Below are 22,125 nucleotides of genomic sequence, written 5' to 3' on the forward strand. Positions count from 1 at the left end.
ATAAGAAAATCCCATTAGGAAGCAGCAGTGCTCTCAGGCCAACACACATTTGTAGGCCAGCCACTCTGGAGCACCCTTTGTTCCTACCTGCTCACACACCTTGGCACCATTGTCTGAGATCGCTATAGCCATTCTTGTGTTAGTTACTATGGGACGTCTCTCCTTAAGCTTTAGGAAAACCTTTACTTATTTTTCCTTGAATAACAGGTTTCTGGTCTGTCATGGAAACAGTTCTGCCAATTCAAGTGTGACTACGGTATAAACAGTAAAATGATTTAAAAATAAAAAAAAAAAAAAAAGAATAAAAAGAACAGGTGCTTAGGTGTTTCCAATCTAGTGACTTCTTCATTTGTATGCCCCATCCCATAGAGGAGAGTAAAAAAGCTGGCTTAAAACTCAACATTCAAAAAACTAAGATCATGGCATCCGGTCCCATCACTTCATGGCAAATAGATGGGGAAACAATGGAAATAGTGACAGACTTTATTTTCTTGGGCTCCCAAATCACTGCAGATGATGACTGCAGCCATGAAATGAAAAGATACTTGCTCCTTGGAAGAAAAGCTATGACGAACCTAGACAGCATATTAAAAGGCAGAGACATTTCTTTCCTGGAGGTTTTTCAAGTAGTCATGTATGGATGTGAGAATTGGACCATAAAGAAAGCTGAGCATTGAAGAATTGATGCTTTTGAACTGTGGTATTGGAGAAGACTCTTGAGAGTCCCTTGGACTGTGAGGAGATCAAAACAGTCAATCTTAAAGGAAATCAGTCCTGAATATTCATTGGAAGGACTAATGCTGAAGCTGAAGCTCCAATACCTTGGCCACCTGATGCGAAGAACTGACTCATTTGAAAAGATACTGATGCTGTGAAGGATTGAAGGCAGGAAGAGAAGGGAATGACAGAGGATGAGATGGTTGGATGGCGGCACCAACTTGATGGACATGAGTTTGAGCAAGCTTCAGGAGTTGGTGATGGACAGGGAAGCCTGGCATGCTGAGTCCATGGGGTCACAAAGAGTTGGACATGACTGAGCAACTGAACTGAACTGAATGCCCCATTACCAGGGCTCACATAGTGGCTGATACATATCAGGCATCTGGTAAATGTCTGCTTTACTTACCTGAAGGTTTGATAGTAAATAACAAAATATAATGTGTACAACTGTTTAGTTTTTCTTGAGGTTTACTAATATGCCATATAAATGATTGCTGTTGAAGACCTCCATTTTGGCTTTGAATTAAAATAACTTTGATACCAGCTTAAAGGTTGGAACTTGAACAGATATTTTCCTTAACAGAGGAGACCTGTGATGTGATATGATGGAAAGCACACAGGATTTGAATGCCAAAGACAGTAGTGGACCCTGCTTTGTTTGATCTTTAGAAAGTTCCTTGCCTTCTCTAAGCCTTAATTTACCTGTTTATTCATTCACCTTAACATTTGTTGAATGTACATTGTAGGCCTTTAACAGAGATGAAAAAGGCAAATCTTGACTTGGGGGTGCTTAAAGATATAGCAACAGAAAAATGTAACTTGAATGTTTCCTCATCTATAAAATTAGAATTACAATACCACTTACTGAACAGTTTTATGAGGTAATTACAACAACAGAACTGACTTTTAATGTATATAAAAGTGCTTTAAAAACTGCAAAGCACTATACTAATGTTACTTGTTATTTTGATTATTCATTCCTCGTATTTTCTGTTTTTTTCTTAGGCTGAATTTCAACTTGATATTAGTTCCTGAAAAACACCGTAACACCGGTTTTTCATAGAAGTTTTTGATTTCTCATTTGGAATAAATGAGGAAGGCTAAAATCCTGATTCAAGCTTTACCTGTCAACCTGCTTTCCAATTATAAATTTATAATGTGAGTATTTTCGTTCCTTTTCTTTTGTTAAACTGATGTATAGTTCACATATAAAGTTCACCAGATTCAAGTACACAATTCGGTGGTCTTTACTCTAGTCACAAGGTTGTACAACTGTCACCACTAGTCTCAGAACATTTTTATCACTCCAGAAAGGAACCCTGTACCCATTAGCAGTCACTTCCCATTTCTTCTCCAGCCCTGTTCTTGGTACCCCACACTGCCAGTTCCTTTCTATTTCTACAGATTTGCCTTTTCTAGGACGTTTAATATAAACAGAACCATGTAATATGAAGCCTTTTGTATCTGGTTTCTTTCACTTCAGTTCTTTCACTTAGAATAATGTTTTACAAGGTTCATCCAGGTTATAGCATGTTTCATGTTTTTAATGGAATAATTTTCCATTTACTGATATGCCACATTTTGTTTATTCATTTATTAGTTCATGGACATTTGGTTTGTTTATTGAACTTTTTGGCTATTATGAATATGAATATTATGCTATGAATATCCATGTAGAAATTTTTGTGTGACATATATTTTAGACTCTTTTGGGAATATATGAAAGAGTAGAATTAATGGTTCATTAGCTTCTTAAGTAACTGAGTAGTTTGATTTTGATAACTGCTTTTCTAGAACCTAATGCACATAAGCATCTAATGAAGGAATGATAAAAGCCATTGTCAATGCATGAAAAAAGAATGCAAAGGGAAAAAATAAAACATATCCACAGCTCTCATAAAGCTGAACTGCATTGGGTGTTATTGCCTGTGGAGGTCTAATTTAATGGTCTGCTCTCCTTTACAGAGTTGTATAAAGGAGGTAAACCTTCCTGAGATTATGTGCTATTATATTTCAGCTGTCATTCTCTGGAATAAAAAGATAAAACTCTGATTTCCAAAGTGGACAATGTGGTATAAATGAGCTAATGGGAATAGCTTGACTTGTGCTTTAGTGCATTTTATTTTTCAAGTTGGAGATCTATACCCCTTTGAGAGGCAAACCAACAGGCCACAGAGTTTTGCTATAAACTCTTTTTTGGTGGTGATGAAAACCAGAAGGGAGTAAAACTGTTTAGTTCTGATATAGGGATAAACGACACATGACTACTTTATAAACCAAAGGTGAGAGGCAGCCATTTTTTAGTTTCAAATTGCAAGATAGGTTATTATTTAATGAAATGTGATTTAAAAGTAAATGTTTATTAGAGTAGGTAGATGTCACATGTTAGTCAACTTGCAGAGAGGTAGATGCAATTCTTGGGTATCAATAGACACAAAGCCCCAAAATACCTTATAAATTTTCCTTTACTAAAGTCACTTTTTTCACATGTACCTTTTCCCTAGAGGATGTGATTAAAATTGTGAATATCAGTAAGCATGTTCTCTTAAACTTTTAAGTTTTCATTTTCTCCTTCTCCGTACTTCTTTCCTTTTACTGTCTATTCAAATCTACTAGTATTTACTGTACTTTCCAAACGTACTTTTTTAATAATGTTGATAGGTCCATTTCTGTAAATTCTTTCATATTTGGCTCTTAAGCAAACAATACATTATTTTTAGTGATTATTTATTACTGTATAACAAGCCAACTCAAAGTTTAGTGACTTACAACCCTAACCATTTTATTTCTCTTGATTCTGTGGATTGGCTGGACTTACATGGTTGCATTCAGCTGGTAGGTCAGTTGGAATGCCTGAGTAGGCTTCTCTCTTTACAATCTTTCATTCTTAAGCTGACTAGACTGGGCAGGCTTCAGGGCGGCATTCTAAAAAGGTAGGTCTCAAAGTCTAAGAGTTTATCAAGGATCTGTTTGTGTCATGTTTGCTGATGTCCCCTTGGTTAAACAGAGTGAATGTGGAACAAGACTATTATGAGTCATTGTGGCCATTAGTGTAGCAATTCATACCTGAATATTCATTAAGATGTACTATATTTTGTATTCCTTTTTCACTTCCCTTTTTTGGGGAAGTTTCTATTCACATTTTTGAGCTCACTGATTCTATCCTTGACCATGTCCAAGCTTCTTCTGAGCCAATCAAAGGCATTCTTCATTTCTGTTAATGGTGTTTTTGCTTTCTAGCATTTCAGTTTTTTTCCATTGGAGCCTTTAGGATATTAATCATATTATCTTAAATTCCTAGCCTTATAATTACAAAATCTGTCATAACTGAGTCTGGGTCTAATGTTTTGTCTATTCAAAGTACAGTTTTTCTTTTTTTGCCTTTTAGCATGTCCTGTAATTTTCTGTTGAAAGCTGGAGCTGATGTTTCGAGCAAAAAGAACTAAGATAAAGAGGCCTTTAGTTTTTATGTTTACCTGACTATGAACTGGATTGCATTTACTGGTTACTGTAACTGTAGGTGTCAGAGGCTAAAATTTCCTCTCATGTTCTTGTTATTGTCTCTTCTGTTATTTTTGGGTTTCCTTTACCTTGCTCAGCTGTAATCCTGTTGTTATACAGGAACCTGATTGATGTGGTGGTAAGATGTAAAGGGAGGATAAGTGCTCTCCAGTCCTAAGATTTTGTGAATCTATGGCCCTGGGCTGTGACTTTCCTAGTGCTTCTCTACCTCCAGTCCATCCTCATAGGTGAGGCAGGGAGACTGGAGAGGGCTCAAGCTGCGTATTTCATTTCCATCAAGTCAGTCAGGCTCTGGTAAAAACAAAGTTGCCTACATTTTGGTAAAATAATTACCCTCGAGGGCAGGCCCTTGTTAAGGAGAACAGTAGCTCTGGGAGTATTTGAAAATGTTTATTTTCCCCCTTATTCAGACTTAAATTGAAGACAATAGGGAAAACCACTAGACCACTCAGGTATGCATGTGAAAATGAAGCCACCCAGTCGTGTCCAACTCTTTGTGACCCTATGGACTGTAGCCCACCAGGCTCTTCTGTCCATGGGATTTTCCAGGCAAGAGTACCTGAGTGGGTTGCCATTTCCTTTTCTAGTGCATCTTCCTGACCCAGGGATGGAACTCAGGTCTCTTGCATAGCAGGCAGATTCTTTACCATCTGAGCCACCAGGGAATCTCAGAGCATTCAGGTATGACATAAATCAAATCCCTTATGATTACACAGTAGAGGTGACAAATAGATTCAACAGGTTAGATCTGGTAGACAGAGTGCCTGAAGAACTATGGACGGAGATTTATAACATAGTACAGGAGATGGTGACCAAAACCATCCAAAGAAAAAGAAATGCGAGAGGGCAAACTGGTTGTCTGAGGAGGCCTTACAAATAGCTGAGAATAGAAGAGAAGCGAAAGGCAAAGGAGAAAGGGAAGGATATACCCAACTGAATGCAGAGTTCCAGAGAACAGCAAGGAGAGTTAAGAAAGCCTTCTTAAATGAACAATGCAAAGAAATAAAGGAAAACAAAAGAATGGGAAAGACTAGAGATCTCTTCAAGAAAACTGGAGATACCAAGGGAACATTTCATGCAAAGACAATAAAGGACAGAAACGGCAAGGACTTAACAGAAGCAAAAGCTATTAAGAAGAGATGGTAAGAATACACAGCAGAACTATACAAAAAAGATCTTCATGATCCAGATAACCATGATGGTGTGGTCACTCACCTAGAGCAAGACATCCTAGAGAGTGAAGTCAAGTGGGCCTTAGGAAGCATTACTATGAACAAAGCTAGTAGAGGTGATGGAATTACAGCTGAGCTATTTCAAATCCTAAATGATGATGCTGTTAAAGCATGGCACTCAATATGCCAGCAAATTTGGAAAACTCAGCAGTGGCCACGGGACTGGAAAAGGTTAGTTTTTATTCCAGTCCCAAAAAAGGCAATGCCAAAGAATGCTCAAACTACCGTACAGTTGCACTCATTTCACATGCTAGCAAGGTAAAGCTCAAAATCCTTCAAGCTAGGCTTCAGCAGTACATGAACTAAGAACTTTCAGATGTACAAGCTGGATTTAGAAAAGGCAGAAGAACCAGAGATCAAATTTCCAACTTAAGCAAGGGAATTCCAAAAACAAATCTGCATCTGCTTCATTGATTACTTTAAAGCCTTTGACTCTGTGGATCACAATAAACTGTGGAAATTCTTCAAGAGATGGGAATACCAGACCACCTTACCTGCCTCCTGAGAAACCTGCGGATCAAGAAGCAACAGATAGAACCGGACATGGAACAAAAGACTGGTTCCAAATTGGGAAAGGAGTATGTCAGGCTGTATATTGTCACCTTGTTTACTTAACTTATATTCAGAGTACATCATGCAAAATCCTGGGCTGGAGAAGTACAAGCTGGAATCAAGACTGCTGGGAGAAATATCAACAACCTCAGATATGCAGATAATACCACCCTAATGGTAGAAAGTGAAGAAGAACTAAAGAGCATCTTAATGAAGGTGAAAGAGGAGAGTGAAAAACCTGGCTTAAAATTCAACATTCAGAAAACCAAGATCATGGCATCCGGTTACATCCCTTTATGGCAAACAGATGGGGAATAAATGGAAACAGCAACAGACTTAATTTTTGGATTCCAAAATCACTGCGGACGGTGACTACAGCCATGACATTAAAAGCAGCATGCTCCTAGGGAAAAAAGCTATGATAAATCTAGACAGTGTATTAAAAAGCAGAGTCATCACTTTGCTGACAAAGGTCCATACTGTCAAAACTATGGTTTTTCCAATAGTCATATACAGATGTGAGAGTTTGACCATAAACACGCTGAGCGCCGAGAAGTGATGCTTTTCAACTGTGATGCTAAAGTAGATTATTGAGAGTCCCTTGGGCAGCCAATTAATCCTAAAGGAAATCAACCACGAATATTCACTGGAAGGACTGATGCAAAAGCTGAAGCTCCAGTACTTTGGCCACCTGATGTGAAGAGTCGATTCACTGGAAAAGACTCTGATGCTGGAAAAGGTTGAGAACAGGATGAGAAGGGGGCGACAGAGGATGAGATGGTTGGATGGCATCACCGAGTCAATGGGCATGAGTTTGAGCAAACTCCAGGGGACAGTGAAGAACAGGGAAGCTTGGCATGCTGAAGCCCATGGGGTCTCAAAGAGTCAGACACGACTTAATGACTATACAACAACAACAAAATTTTCTCTCTTTCTGACAGAAACACAAGGGAATTTTTCTTAGATATTGACCCTGAGAACTTTGTGTGGCTCACTGAGGTAAGAATCATGAAAGTTTGGGTCCCCAAGGGCAGGATTTTTTAACCTCTCAAATTGAGTCTCCAGAATTACACTTTAAGTGTTCCTGCCTGTAGCTGGTCCTAGCTGTAGCTTCTGCTCTGGTAAGCTGTCATTCTCTGCATTTGTCTGTCTTTCTAGTGTTGGGGCAGGGTTTGCCCCATGTCTTCAATTCTCTAATGGATCTAACACGAGTTATTGATTTTCATTTTGGTCATCTTTTGGCAGGTGGGGGTGGGTGTTAGGGGGGGTGGGGTGAGGTGGAAGGGGAGGATGGGAGTATGATTTCTAAGCTCTTTACATGCTGGTCCAGAAACCACAAGTTTCCAATACTGTACTTGTTAAATGGAGATTTTTCATTCACTTTTTTTCTTTCTCTTTCATTTTAAAATATATTTTAGCAAATGGGCAATCAGGTCTATTTTACATTGTTCATTGATTTTTAAAACAATATAAAATCTTGAAATAAGTAGCATTCATATTCTAAATTGATACTTTTTATGCTGCTGCTGCTGCTAAGTCACTTCAGTCGTGTCCGACTCTGTGCGACCCCATAGACAGCAGCCCACCAGGCTCTGCCGTCCCTGGGATTCTCCAGGTAAGAACACTGGAGTGGGTTGCCATTTCCTTCTCCAATGCAGGAAAGTGAAAAGTGAAAGGGAATTCACTCAGTCATGTCCGACTCTTCGCAACCCCATGGACTGCAGCCCACCAGGCTTCTCTGTCCATGGGATTTTCCAGGCAAGAGTATTGGAGTCGGGTGCCATTGCCTTTTTCGGATACTTTTTATAAACATACACAATTAAGTAAAATGTATCATAATGGTTAGTAAACTGCTCACTGAATTAAATTTTAAAATAATAAATATTTTGTGTAAAGACCAATGACTGAACTAAGTTCCAGGCCATTTGCCAAGTGACACAAAAACACTGAAGCAACTAAATAAAACCAGAGGGAACATCTATCTAGGCTTCTAGAGTTTTCCTCAATGCACTTATGAAAATAAAAAGGAAATATTCAAAGATATGATAGCTTTTGTGTGTACAAAACAGATTTTAACAAATAGAATAAGATTTTCTTGACTGACTGACAAATCCTTTTTGAGTCACTCCTAATAAAGAATCCGCCTGCAATGCAGGAGACCCCGGTTCGATCCCTGGGTCCGGAAGATCCGCTGGAGAAGGGATAGGCTACCCACTCCAGTATTCTTGTGCTTCCCTGGTGGCTCAGCTAGTAAAGAATCCACCTGCCATGTGGGAGACCTGGGTTCGATCCCTGGGTTAGAAAGATCCCCTGGAGAAGGGAAGTTACCCACTCCAGTATTCTGGCCTGGAGAATTCCATGGACTGTATGTAGTCCATGGGGTTATAAAGAGTCGAACAAGACTGAGCGACTTTCACTTTCACTAATAAAGTTACATTTTTCACGTTTTGACTTTTCTAGTGTTATCCATATTATACATCAATTCTTCAAATGATTTCCCTCACAAAAATGTCACCTGTAAATCAGTCTACAATGGCCTCTTCCTTCTTTGAGTTCCTGTCACACTTATTGTTGCCAATAATTCGATGCTTATTGCTTTGTAATTCCTATTTAAGATATTTTAAAACATATGTCTAGTTCTTAAAATATAAAGTTCCTGATATTTGAAATATAAAGTAACCATGTCTTAATATTTTTGCACATTCACAGCACTTGGCAAAGTATCATCTTAAGTTATTCAGGCAAACCAAGGAGAAGAATATCAGATTTCTAGTTAGTTTTGTAGGTAATGATATGGAGTTGTAGTCCTTTCTCATTATTGTACTCTAGACACCTAAGTCTCATAGAAGACATCTGTGAATACTGAAGTCAGTCATCTTCCAGAAAGTTATTAGTCTTCTACAAATATTTCATCTTTCATTAGTATTTTATCATTTTATTTTTTCTTGATTTTACTCCCCAAATAAACTGTAGGCTTTTTGAGGATAATGACTATACGTATATATTTCAACGTGAACTGTGAATCTTTTTACTTATTTTTGGCTGTGCTGGGTCTTCGTAGCTGCACACGCTTTTCTCTAGTTGTGGTGAGTGGGAGCTCCTTTCCAGTTGTGGGCTTCTCACTGTAGTGGCTTCTCTTGCTGAGGAGCTCAGGGTGCACAGGCTTTAGTGGTTTTGGCAGGACGGCTCCATAATTGCAGCTCCTGGGCTCTACAGCACAGGTGCAGTAGCTGTGGTGCACGGGTTGAGTTGCTCCATTGCATGTGGGATGTTCCCAGACCAGGGACCAAACCTGTGTCCTCTGCACTGGCAGGCGGGCTCTCCACCACTGAGCCGCCAGGGAAGCCCCTGACTGTATTTCATACTTTTTAAAAGTATCTAGGGTTATAGGCTGTACTTGTATGTTTAATAAATATTTTTTGAATAACAATAAAAAATCTTCATACAGCAAACCACTGTCACTGTGCAATTTGCTGTATGCATAGCCCCCATTCTCAGACAATATACATAATTATAATTACAATTTCCAAAAATATTTATTTGGCTGCATTGGGTCTTAGTTGTGGCATGCGAGATCTTCGTTGTGTCGTGCAGGATCTTCATGGTGCACAGACTCTCTAGTTGTGGCACGTGGGCTCCAGTAGTAATGGTGCGGGGGCTTGTTGCTCTGTGGCACATGGGATCTTAGTTCCCTGACTAGGAGCAAACTCATGTCCCCTGCATTTATCCCTGGACCGGTAAATCGGTACCAAGGAAGCACCAATAAAAGTATGCTGTGCTGTGCTTAGTTGCTCAATTGTGTCTGACTCTTTGTGACCCCATGGCCTGTAGCCTGCCAGGCTCTTCTGTCCATGGAATTCTCCAGACAACAATACTGGAATGGATTGCCATGTACTCCTCCAGGAGATCTTCCCAACCCAGGGATCAAACCCAGGTCTCCCACATTGCAGGCAGATTCTTTACCATTTGAGTTACCAGGGAGGCTGTGATAAATATATGTGGTGAACAAATAAATGTGGTAAATTTAAATATAATGATAAAGTATATTTAAGTTTTATAACCTACTATTGTTTCTCTGAAAGAGGTTATTATGCAAATCTGTTGGTAAGGATATCCTGATTGTCATTTAAATAAATGGAAAGGACTAATTTAAATAAATACCAGAGTATTCCCAATTCCCTCTCCGATCTCTTCCGACACTGCTGTCATTCATATCACTTCTTCATATGCTGTCATCACCCAGTGCACTGTTACTATCATTAAACAGTCTAAAAGTTATTTTTTACATCAACGAAGAAATAAAAGGGCTTATTTTATCATCATTTATTTCTTCTCGGAGTATATTTATTCCTTTCTTATGTAGATACGAGTTTCTGACCTGTCATAGTCCTCCCTGAAGAACCTCTTTAACTATTTTTAGGTAGCAAATGTACTGAGGATGCTTCCCTCAGTTTTTGTTGGTCTGATAAAGTCTATTTTCCTTCATGTTGAAAAGATAATTTTGCTATACATAGAATTCGAGGTTGATAGCTTTTTCTCTCAACAATTCAAATATTTCATTCCCTTCTTGCTTGCATTGGTTTCTGACAAAAAGTTGGCTGTAATTTGTACCTTTATTCTGCTAGATGTAAGGTATTTTTTTCCTCTGGCTTATTCTTAGGATTTTCTCTTTGTCTTTGGTTTTCTGCAGTTTGATTATAATATGCATTGGTGTAGATTTGACATTTATCCCGTATGATGTTCTCTGAGCTTCCTAGGACTGTGGTGTAAGTCATTAATTTTGGAAAATTCTTGGACATTATTTCTTCAAATATTTTTTATGCTCTGTCCTTTCTTCTCCTTTTATATTCCAACTATATATATATATATTTCACTTTGAATTTGTTATTGGGTGTTCTGTTGTAGTTTTCCTCCCCTATTCTTTTTTTGGTTTGTTTTTCCATTTCAGGTTGGGGAATTACTATCGACATGTCTTCAGGTCACTGATTTTTCCCTTGTGCATGTCTACTCTACTGATGAGCCTATCAAAGAAAGGCATTCTTTAATTTTGTTACCACTATTTTGATTTTTAGCATTTCCTTTCAATTCTTTCTTAGAATTCTCATCTCTCTGCCTACATTATCCATCTGTTTTTACATGTTGTCCACTTTTTCTATTGGAGCCCTTACATGTTAATCATAATTATTGTATCCTTCCCATCTGATAATTCCAAAATCTGTGACTTATCTGAGTCTGGTTCTGATTTTTGCTCTATTTCTTCAGCCTATGTGTAGTGGTAAGGTGGTATTGAGCAGGGAGGAATTCAGCAACATCCCAGAAAGCAAGGAATGTACCCATTACCCAAGTGCTGTTTCTGAAATCATTATGAAAAATAAAAGATCATGAAGTACAAAAATCATAAGCCCATAGCAATAAAAAAGAAACAGAAGCATCATAAAACAAAGCTGTGTTTGTTAAATTGTAGCCACCATTTCACTTTACATAGTTACCATAGTTTAAATAGAAATGAAACAAAGTGTTAGGGATGATTTCCTTTTTTAGAATATGCTAAGCTTTGGACAAGATGACATTTAAAAATACTGGAGTACTGTTAAGAATGTGTGGGTTTGTAGTTAGTCTTGAGTAATCTAGCTTGACTAGTTAACAGCTGAATGACACAGCTAAATTACTTTAGTTCTCAGAGTCTCAGCTGTAGAATGAGGACTGCCTAGTAAGGCTACTGTGAAGTCCAATGAGATGACATGTAGTGGGTCTGAATAGTGTCCAGCACAAGGCAGGGGCTTTATAATAAACATCCATAGCTCTAGTAATCTTAATTCAGTTTTTATGAACTAATCCCACTACTTTATGTTAGATTTTTAAAAATTTGTTTATAATCAGTTAAGAACTGTCACTTAAATCGATTTTGGTAAAGTTTTCTGCCTTAAATCTTATTTTAAAGAAATGGAAGTCTTAGTACTGACTTTATGTAGTCATTCATTGAACAACTATTTGGATGTCCTAGAATGGGCAACACACATAAATACAAAATACACTCCTCAGTGTACCTACAGTACATGGGAGATAAGACAAAACGAATGATACAAGGTAGAGTGTGGTAGGTGTTGTAAGGAGAAGTACAAGATAATATTCTATTGACATTTGGTGGAAAGAGAGTTTATTTCCAGTTTTGAGAGCCAATGGGATGGTGCTGATATTGTCACATTTGAAGTTCTGAGATATAAGAATGGGGAAGAGTTAGAGATTGAAAACATGAACAAAGGCCTTTATTTTGGAATGTCTCTGAAGCTGGATAAATGGGAAACCAAGCTGGATATGTACCAGATGCATAAAGGGAAAAGATAAGGCTGGTAGGTAATTTAGGGTTCAATTATGAAAACCCTTGATTCTTAGGCAGTAGGAAGCCACTTTGGGATATAAAAGCAAGAAACTAGATTTCTAAGAGATCTCAACATTCTAGAAACTAATCTCTATGTTACTGAGCACAACTGTTCAGGCAATTGCTATCTAAATTTACAGAGAGCAATGTCAAGAGATTATGGGAAGATGAGAAAATATTGATCCATGATTTAGGTCTTTGTGGGAGTAGTGTGGGGACCTATGAGGCATTATGTTGAGTATGCGCATTATCATTATGGGTCTGTAACATACATTTGTTTTTTTGTGGTCTAGAAAGTCCAGATCAATAATGGAAAAAACATATGAGAGGATAAAAATTTACAATTTGTTTTAGGGTAGAGCTAGTTTAAAAAGGAAAATACTTATGAGGAAGTTGTTAAAAATATAATTTGTGATTAAATTAGTACTTTCTTTAAATTTACTTATTTGACTTTACCTTATACTGTATTTCTAATGAATTTAAGATAGGGAGTGGTGAAAAATTAATTAAGGAGATGCAAAATCTAGTTTTTTTTCCCCCAAATACCTTCTTTTTTTCCCCTTTTTACCAAATGCCATTCTATTTCATCTCCAGAATTTTATTTCATTCTTGCATTTGTTCAGGATATACTGAGTGGTTCTTATGTAACAGCCATTGTATACATAATATATTTGTGAATTTAAATCTTCACTGTAGCTCTTAGGAGCTTTCTATGGTTCCTGTTGTGCATAACTTGAAGTTAGAGGAAAACATGGCTAATGACAATAGTCCTTAAGTAAGACTTAGGAATGAGAAGGAATAGTATTACTGAGTAATCAGTGAGATTTTAATTAAATTCCTTTACCAAATATACTGACATGTAGACAGAGTTTGCTGAGTAATTTACACATTGTAGGATGACAAAACGTTTGCTAGCAGAAAGCATAGAATAGACAAATTATCTTCTTTCCCCCACTTTCTGTTCTCAAAGCTGTTATGTGGTAGTTTTCCCTTTAGTATTAGTATTACAGTCTAGTATCTATAATACTAGAACTCAGTTCATAAATAGAATTTCATGAACCAAATTTTTTGGTTTCATTGACACTATAATTTCTTATTTTCTTTCTTTTGGTTTCCCAGAATATGACTTTGACTCACTTGTACTGTGCAGATGGGATTTTTAACTGCTCAACAGCTGAATAATTTGTAAACTTCCCTTGCAGTTTCTCAGACTTTCTGCATTTCTTATAATTAATTAATTTATAAATTCAACTTACAATTAAATAAAGAGGATATATCAGTACTGTTTACGAGCTATTTCATATTTCCCTCCCTCCCTTTTTCTCTTTCATTCCACTGAAAAAAAAATCATTATTAGCCATGCTCTCATCTTAATCTCTGTGGAATTGACAGTCCCTATCAGATCTTAAGTTGGTATAAGATTAAGGAAAGGGAATGATTCTTCTTGTAAGAAGAATTCATTCTTTAAGATAAGAAGAGTGTCATGGATAACCCAGCAGGGCATAATAACTCCATTCTCTTTTGTTATGAATTACAGTTTTTGACACAAAAATATGCCTGATTAAGTATTACTCAAGCTAAAATTTCTGGGTATGACAATTTAAAATATTATGAATGATTAAAATAAAATGACCTAGGACTAAAAAATTCTTTTATAGATAATTACCTGTGGATAAATGGAACATGACTATACTCTGGAGATAATTTCAGAAAATATGTAGGTGAGAAATGGACATAAAGAATAATACATTTTTTTGGACACTGGAAGATGTAATTAATTGACAGCTATTTGTTAAAATGGAGAAACCTGAAAGGTTAAAATTTTAGAAAGACAAAGTGCTTATTATGTGTTACAACAAATCATTTTTTCTCAGTGCTTCTTTTACATCAGTCTGCTATATATTTTAACTGCTCTTATATTTGAGGCTTATGATGAAGGGTGTATAGTAGGTAAAGGTTACTAATGCTTTTCTCAGATATGTTAACGGGAAATAATTTTATAACAGCAGGGCTAAATAAGCAATTTAAGAGGTAGAAAAATACTTGTTGGTCTAATAATGTTATTATTTAGAAATGACCAACAACTCACTAATGCACACAATCTGGCCTACATGCTCCTATCTACTAAGTTCTTCTTTAATATTATTTAGGAAATTTGGGTCCTTATTGTAGATTTCTAGCTAATTTATAAAAGTAGTAAACAGTTATTTAAAAAATTAACGACTCCTCTGTAATATAATTGTCTAATAACATTTAGCTATTGACTTTGCCAGGAAGTAGAGTAGGACCACAGAATACTTGGTAATAATGATAAAATCTGTCTATAAGCAAAAAGGATAATTAGGCCAGGCCTTTTCTGAATAACACTAAGGCAAGTTACTGTTTCTGACAGTGGCTTTCAAACATTTTTGACCGCAGTCCACAATAAAAACTAAGTTTCATGTCATCACCACTTATGAACACAAACACATACTAAAACTTTCATGAAACAACACTAATGTGGGATACTTTTGATATTTTTTACCTTTTATTCTATTAAATATAAAGTCCTTATCAAAAGTCATTAAAATCATTTCATGACCCACTAGTGAGTAGTGACCTTAGCTGCTCTTTAAGAAAACCAGGGCTATTTATGTGGTCGTTCTCTTCCTAGAGTAGAAAGTACTCTACAAGTGGGGCAGGATGGGTTGGAAGGTATGGCTTAACCAATTTCTTTAGATTCCAACATGCCTGAAAAGTGAAAGTGAAAGTTGCTCAGTCATGTCTGACTCTGTGACCCCATGGACTGTAGCCTGCCGGGTTCCTCTGTCTGTGGAATTCTCCAGGCCAGAATACTGGAGAGGGTTACCATTCCCTTCTTCAGGTGTTCTTCCCAACCCAGGGATCAAACCCAGGTCTCTCTCACTGCAGGCAGATTCTTTACCATCTGAGCCATCAGAGAAGCCCATCAACATGCTTAATTAACATTTAAAGTAGAAATTTCATCCTTTAAAATTTGGCATAGGTTTTCACAATAGTACTTCCTTAATTAACTGCTACTTCCCTGTTTAGAATGTATATTTATGCATGAAATATAGCATATGGTTAAAATATTTATGATTATTTATTAACATATTTCTCAAATTAAATATATTTCTCATAGCAACATATGATCAGTGTACTAAACTAAAATGCAAAAACTATATAAAGAAAATCCCACAACCAAAAGATAATCCTAGTAACATTTCTATATGTCATTTTATTTTTATATTTTCCCTACACATGGGTATACTAAAAACATCTACACTCATACAATTTAGATTATGCACACAGATATGCCTCCTTCCCAAGTGTTAGACCCTAAACATCTGTTCATTTCATCAAAAATTATTCTAAAATATTTCATAGGCTGGAAACTATAATAAAATGTCATAATTTATTATTTCTCTATTTTTGGACATTTAGATTTTCCCAGTTGGCTACAGCCTTTTATTTTTGGCCATGAAAATGTATGCATTTATTTGACTTATTCATTCAGTTGTATTTGTTTTTCTATAGATATTTTCTCCTTTGTTTTTATGCTTATAGATTCCTTCCCAGTGTAGGGAAGAAGTAAATATTTAATGGAGTGAGAATAAACCCGAAGTTCCATTTTTGTTTTGGGCAATCACATTAGGGAAATACTGTTCCATTCGCTTAAAAAAACAGCAAGGAGTAGTAAATATCACTGAATGGGTTTTTAACATCTAATTAGATATATTACTAGGTATCAATGCCTGGCTTGTAACAGAAGTTCAATAAATATATATTGTGAACAACAATCCCTATTAAAAATTTTTTTTCTGTATCTAATTTTAAGAGTATTTTGGTAGGTTTAAATTTGCATAAAATTTACCTTAAAAAAAAAAGCACTAAAAGTAGTAAATAGTTATGAAAATCTAACAAATAGGACGTGAATCTCTTGAAATCTTGCTCTCCCAAGATAAATGTTAACAATTTGATGAGTATCTTTCTAGATTTTTTCCTGTGAAGTATTATTCATTTAAGCACACTAAAATATATCAAATATATCTTTAGTTATCTTTACAGTTGGGAAAAAAGGAGCAAATTATCCAGTTACTGTATCCATACGTAAAACAATTTCACAGGAAACTAGAACTAAATAGAATGAAATTTTGCCATTTGCAACAACAAGGATGGACTTTGAGGGTATTATGCTTTACAAATATGTAAAGTTTAAAAATAAAATAAAAATCAAAAAAAAAATCTTCATTAAAAAAAATAAAATAAAAGACATAAACAAGGAAAATAAAAAAAAAAAGAAATGTCATAGAAAGACAAATACTGTGTTTTTACTTATATAGAGTCTAAAAAATAGAACAAACGAATACAACAAAAGAGAAACAGATGTATAGATACAGAGTACAAACTAGTGGTTACCAGAGGGACATGGAGAAGCAAAGGCAACCCACTCCAGTATTCTTGCGTGGAGAATCCCATGGACAGAGGAGCCTAGTGGGCTACAGTGCATGGGGTCACAAGAGTCGGACACAACTTAGCAACTAAACCACTATCACCACCAGAGGGAAGAGCAGTGAGGTGACGGGCAATAGAGGGGATGGGAATTAAGAGTTAAGAACAACTAGGTATAAAACAAATAAGATACACGGATATAATGTTCAGCACAGGAAATATAACCAATATTTTAGAACAACTTTAAATGAAATATAATGTATAAAAACACTGCATAACTATATTGTACTCCTGAAATTAATATAACACTAAGTATAGTTGACTTATAACTATACCTCAATTTAAAAAATTTAAAAAAATCCTAATTTTAATCCATAACTAGCTATATGGACATGAACATATTTAAATAATATATTATTGTATGAAAAAAAAAAGACAGGTCTTTAAAAAACTGATCTACCATTATGAAAATAAAGAAATTTCCCCCATTTTAAACCATCAGTGCATTCCTGTGATAATCACCTGATTGATGGTCTTAAGAAATTCTTTCAAAATGTAATTAAATGAATAGTATTTTTGATAGCATTTTTGATTGATAGCTTGCAAGTGGGCTAAATTTTGGGTTTTAGATATGCTGAGTTTGTATTGTTGTTGTTGCTCAGTCTCTAAGTCGTGTCTGAGTCCTTGTGACCCCATGGTCTACAGAACGCCAGGCTCCTCTCCCCTCCACTGTCTCCTGGAGTTTGTTCAAATTCATGCCCACTGAGTTGTTGCTATCTAACCACCTCTTCCTCTGCTGCCCCCTTCTCCTTTTGCCTTCAATCTTTCCCAGCATCACGGTCTTTTCCAATGAGTTCTTCACATCAGGTGGCCAGAGTATTGGAGTTTCAGCTTCAGCATCAGTCCTTCCAATGAATATTCAGGGTTGATTTCCTTTATGATTGACTGGTTTGATCTCCTTGCATTTCAAGAACTCTTAAGAGTCTTCTCCAACACCACAAATGGGAAGCATTACTTCTTCAGTGCTCAGCCTTCAGTGCTCTTCTGCTTCTGTTAGGTCCTTGCTGTTTCTGTCCTTTATTGTGCCCATCTTTGCATGAACTGTTCCCTTGGTATCTCCAAGTTTCTTGAAGAGATCTCTAGTCTTCCCCATTCTATTGTTTTCCTCTATTTCTTTGCATTGTTCATTTAAGGAGGCCTGTTTATTTCTCCTTGCTATTCTCTAGAACTCTGCAGTCAGTTGGGTATATCTTCCTTCTCCCTTGCTTTTGGTTTCTCTTCTTTCTAGAGCTATTGGTAAAGCCTCCTCAAACAACCACTTTGCCTTCTTGCATTTCTTTTTCTTTGGGATGGCTTTGGTCAGTGCCTCCTGTATAATGTTACATAGCTCCATACATAGTTCTTTAGGCACTCTGTCTGCCAGATCTAATCCCCTGAATCTATTCATCACCTCCACTACATAAACGAAAGGGAATTTATTTAGGTCATACCTGAATGGCTTAGTGCTCTTCCCTGCTTTCAATTTAATGCCGAATTTTGCAATAAAGAGCTCACGATCTGAGCCCCAATCATCTCCAGGTCTTGATTTTGCTGACTTTATATAAAGCTTCTCCATCTTCAGCTGCAAATAACATAATCAGTCTGATTTTTGTATTGCCCACCTGGTGATATCCATGTGTGGAGTCATCTTTTGGCTTATAGGAAATGTATATTTGCTATGATCAGCATGTTCTCTTGACAAAACTCTATTATTCTTTGCCCTGCTTCATTTTGTGCTCCATGGCCAAACTTGCTTGTTATTCTGCGTATCTCTTGACTTACTACTTTTGCATTCCATGATGAAAAGGACACCAAAGGACATTTATTGTTAGATCTAGAAACTTATGTAGGTCTTCAGAGAACTGGTCAACTTCAGTTTCTTCGGCATTAATGGTTGGGGCACAGACTTGTAATGCTGACTGTGATGCTGAATGGTTTGCCTTGGAAATGAACCGAGATCATTCTGTTGTTTTTGAGACTGCACCCAAGTACTGTGTTTAGGACTCTTTTGTTGACTTTGAGGCCTACTCCATTTCTTCTAAGGGATTCTTGCCCACAGTAGTAGATACAATGGTCCCCTGAATTAAATTCGTCCATTTTCATCCATTTTAGTTCACTGATTTTAAGATGTTGATGTTCCCTCTTGCCATCTCCTGCGTGACCACATCCCATTTACCTTGTTTAATGAACCTAATGTTCCAGGTTCCTATGCAGTATTGTTTTTACAGCATTGGACTGTATTTTCACCACCATCATTTTCACATCCACAACTGACATTCTTTCTGCTTTGGCCCAGTCGTTTCATTCTTTCTGGAACTATTAGTAACTGCCCTATGCTCTTTCCAAGAAGCATACCGTACACCTTCTGACCTGGGGGCCTCATCTTCCGGTGTCGTATCTTTTTGCTTTTTGATCCACTCCAGTAGTCTCCGGATTGGAGTGGCAAGACTACTGGAGTGGATTGCCATTTCCTCCTCCAGTGAAGCATGTTTTGTCGGAACTCTTCACTGTGACCCATCCATCTTGGGTGTCCCTGCACAGCATGGGTAATAGTTTCATTGAGTTACGGCAGCCCCTTTGCCATGACAAGGCTGTGATCCATACAGGAGTGGCTTTGTAAACTAGCTATAAAATTATATCAGCTTTATGAAGTTATATTAGCTTCATAACATGAATGAATAACTTCATCTTTTTCTGCATTCTGAAACATTTAATCTAGAACTGAAATTATCAGCATCTTGAAAGTCTAAAAGAGGGACTTCCCTGGTGGTGCAGTGGTTGAGAATCTGCCTTCTGGTGCAGGGGACATGGGTTCAGTCCCTGATCATGGAACCAGGACCACACATGCTGTGGGGCAGCTGTGATACCATCACAGAGCCCATGCTCTCTGGAGCAAGTGCACCATGGTGTGCCACACCACGGCCCAGTGCAGGCAAAAGTAAAATGAATACTTTTTAAAAAAGAAGTCTAAAAGAGTTTGCTGATAAAAAATAAAACCAGTTTGTCCTGGAATCTATTGTATAGTTTAATATACGTATGTTTTAAAGTGTAAATAAGTAATTTATTCAAATCATCTATATCCAGATTGCTTCTCTGACTGACAGTGGTGTGTCAACATATTTGACTATACAATTGACTCTTGAATAACACAAGTTTGAACTGCTCAGGTCTGCTCATATGCAGATTTTTCTCAATAGTAAATACTACAGTATTACAGAATGCACACTTGGCTGAACTGAAGGATATGGAGGAATTGGGCCCAACTATAGATCACAGGCAGGGTTTCCAGCCGCACAGGGTCGGCGCGCCTGACCTCCCGTGCTGTCCAAGGGTAGACTGTGATTGAGTTTGTCAGTTTCTCCTTGACTTTTTCAGTTCTTGTTTTATGGAATGTTTCTGTGCTGATGAAGTAGCATGATGACAGTGTTAAATGTGTACAATTAGCTTAAAATGAAGTACACTCTGGCATATTTAATAAAATTATATAAAATGAAAATTGCCATATACTGAGTTCTTTTTAATTTAGTTCATTTAAAAATGGAGGAGTAACAATAACTCTGTTTACATGTACTTCTTCACGGTTAGGACTTTAGCAGTCTCAAAGAAGCATACGTGTATGTTAGGATTCCTTTTCCTTCTTAGAGAATTGAAATGTTTGGACCTTATCTCAGTCAGCTAAGCCATCTGTTAAGATCAGACATCCTTTGCTTTGTATTATTTCCCATTTGCTTTGATTGCATTTCCCTTTATTCAAATGTAAAACAAGATTTTTCTTTATAGTCACATATCAAAACAATTTACATATTATATAAATTTGTATAATATTCCAGTTTCTATTCGACATATAAAAAAACTAGGATTAATATAGTAGATTGAATTCCTAATTTTTACTTCTTTTAAGATGAGCTCTGTTAACAAATTCACCACTTTGATCAAGATGTCTCAAGTAATCATTCCTAATCTCTGTTACTTCAACTGAAAAATAAGGACAATGATTTGGCTCCATACAATAGGCATATATAAAGAATTTAGTTTTAATATATTTGTCATGAGGACTTTTTGTAATCTACTGATGTAAGTATACAGAAAGACAAAGTATAATATAAAAAGTGAAGATTTTATAAAGAGTGTGAAAACACAATGAAATTTTTGCCATTCAGTTTACTTTGTTAATATGTGGTTGGCCAAAAAGTTTGTTTGGGTTTTTCTGGAAGATGTTACAAAATTTTTGGCCAACCCAATATACTGATTAAATGTACTGTTATGCATATCTAGTCTTACCTGAACCATTTTTGAGATAGCCATTTGCATCTACAGTTGTATACATGATGTAAGGTCCAGGTTGATTTACTCCAAAGGGCTACAATAAAAAAGAAACAGTTAAGCCTTGGAAAGTAAGTGCATCATCGGAAGTTTCAGGCAAATCTATTACAAAAAGTAAATACTTCTATATAAAATTCTTACATATTAGATAGCAGTTAGAGAACATGTTCATAAATACATAACCAGTGTTATGGTTATTAAAAACCTTGTATTAGTAGAAAATGCTTAACTTTAAATGATTTGATAATTTTATTTACATAGTTCATTGATTTTATTGGATAGTTCTAAAATCTAATAATGTCTCTTCCTTATTACATAAAGATGAATATTTTAGGAAGAATTTTCTTTACTACTTTTGGTCCCACCTTAAGTCGTTTTATTATGACATTTCTGTTGACTATAGCATTGCTTTTCCCTTCAGGAATGAACTGGAATAGTTTATATTTTCCCAGTAAATATAAATAAAATCCATCCATTGTAATCCTAATAGAATAAAAAATACTGATGAGTTGTTCTAAAACATTTTATATCCTGCACTAGACTTAGAGAATACATTCTTTTCCAGTTAAGGAAGATGTGAGTTTTATCATATATATAAATGTTAAAATATATTTGGTTATGCCTCTTTTAAATTTCTATGTAAATGGAACCATACTTTATGTATCCTTCTGTGACTGTTTAAAAAATACATTAATGTGAGACTCATCCATGATTAAGCATGTACTATAGTTCAAGGTTGTATTCTACTGCATGATTATAGCATAAATATTTTTCATTCTTTTGTTGATCAACACTCATTTCCATTTTTTTTGCCATGATAAACATGGCATTCTTATATATGTCACCCAATGCATAAATACAAACATTTATCACTTCTACTAGCTGTAAATTACTTCACATGCTTAG

The 22,125-nt window shown here is 36.3% G+C and overlaps 2 protein-coding genes across 7 annotated transcripts in view; one reads left to right on the plus strand and one right to left on the minus strand.

The window, feature by feature from the left end:
* Positions 1 to 22,125, plus strand: part of LOC109572527 (PDZ and LIM domain protein 1-like) — a 174,905-nt gene that overhangs the window by 137,472 nt on the left and 15,308 nt on the right. For all 5 annotated transcript variants that reach the window (XR_011561741.1, XR_011561740.1, XR_011561742.1 and 2 more), the window contains one exon: positions 1,726 to 1,878. The gene's annotated coding sequence lies outside the window, so the exon portion shown is untranslated. The remainder of the gene's footprint in view (positions 1 to 1,725; positions 1,879 to 22,125) is intronic.
* Positions 1 to 22,125, minus strand: part of ITFG1 (integrin alpha FG-GAP repeat containing 1) — a 295,883-nt gene that overhangs the window by 29,292 nt on the left and 244,466 nt on the right. For both annotated transcript variants that reach the window (XM_070771930.1, XM_019979391.2), the window contains exon 14: positions 21,178 to 21,256. In XM_070771930.1, the coding sequence (XP_070628031.1) occupies positions 21,178 to 21,256 (79 nt within the window). The remainder of the gene's footprint in view (positions 1 to 21,177; positions 21,257 to 22,125) is intronic.

The sequence above is a fragment of the Bos indicus genome, chromosome 18 (genome assembly GCF_029378745.1).
Source record: "Bos indicus isolate NIAB-ARS_2022 breed Sahiwal x Tharparkar chromosome 18, NIAB-ARS_B.indTharparkar_mat_pri_1.0, whole genome shotgun sequence".
In the NCBI taxonomy this organism is placed as follows: domain Eukaryota; kingdom Metazoa; phylum Chordata; class Mammalia; order Artiodactyla; family Bovidae; genus Bos; species Bos indicus.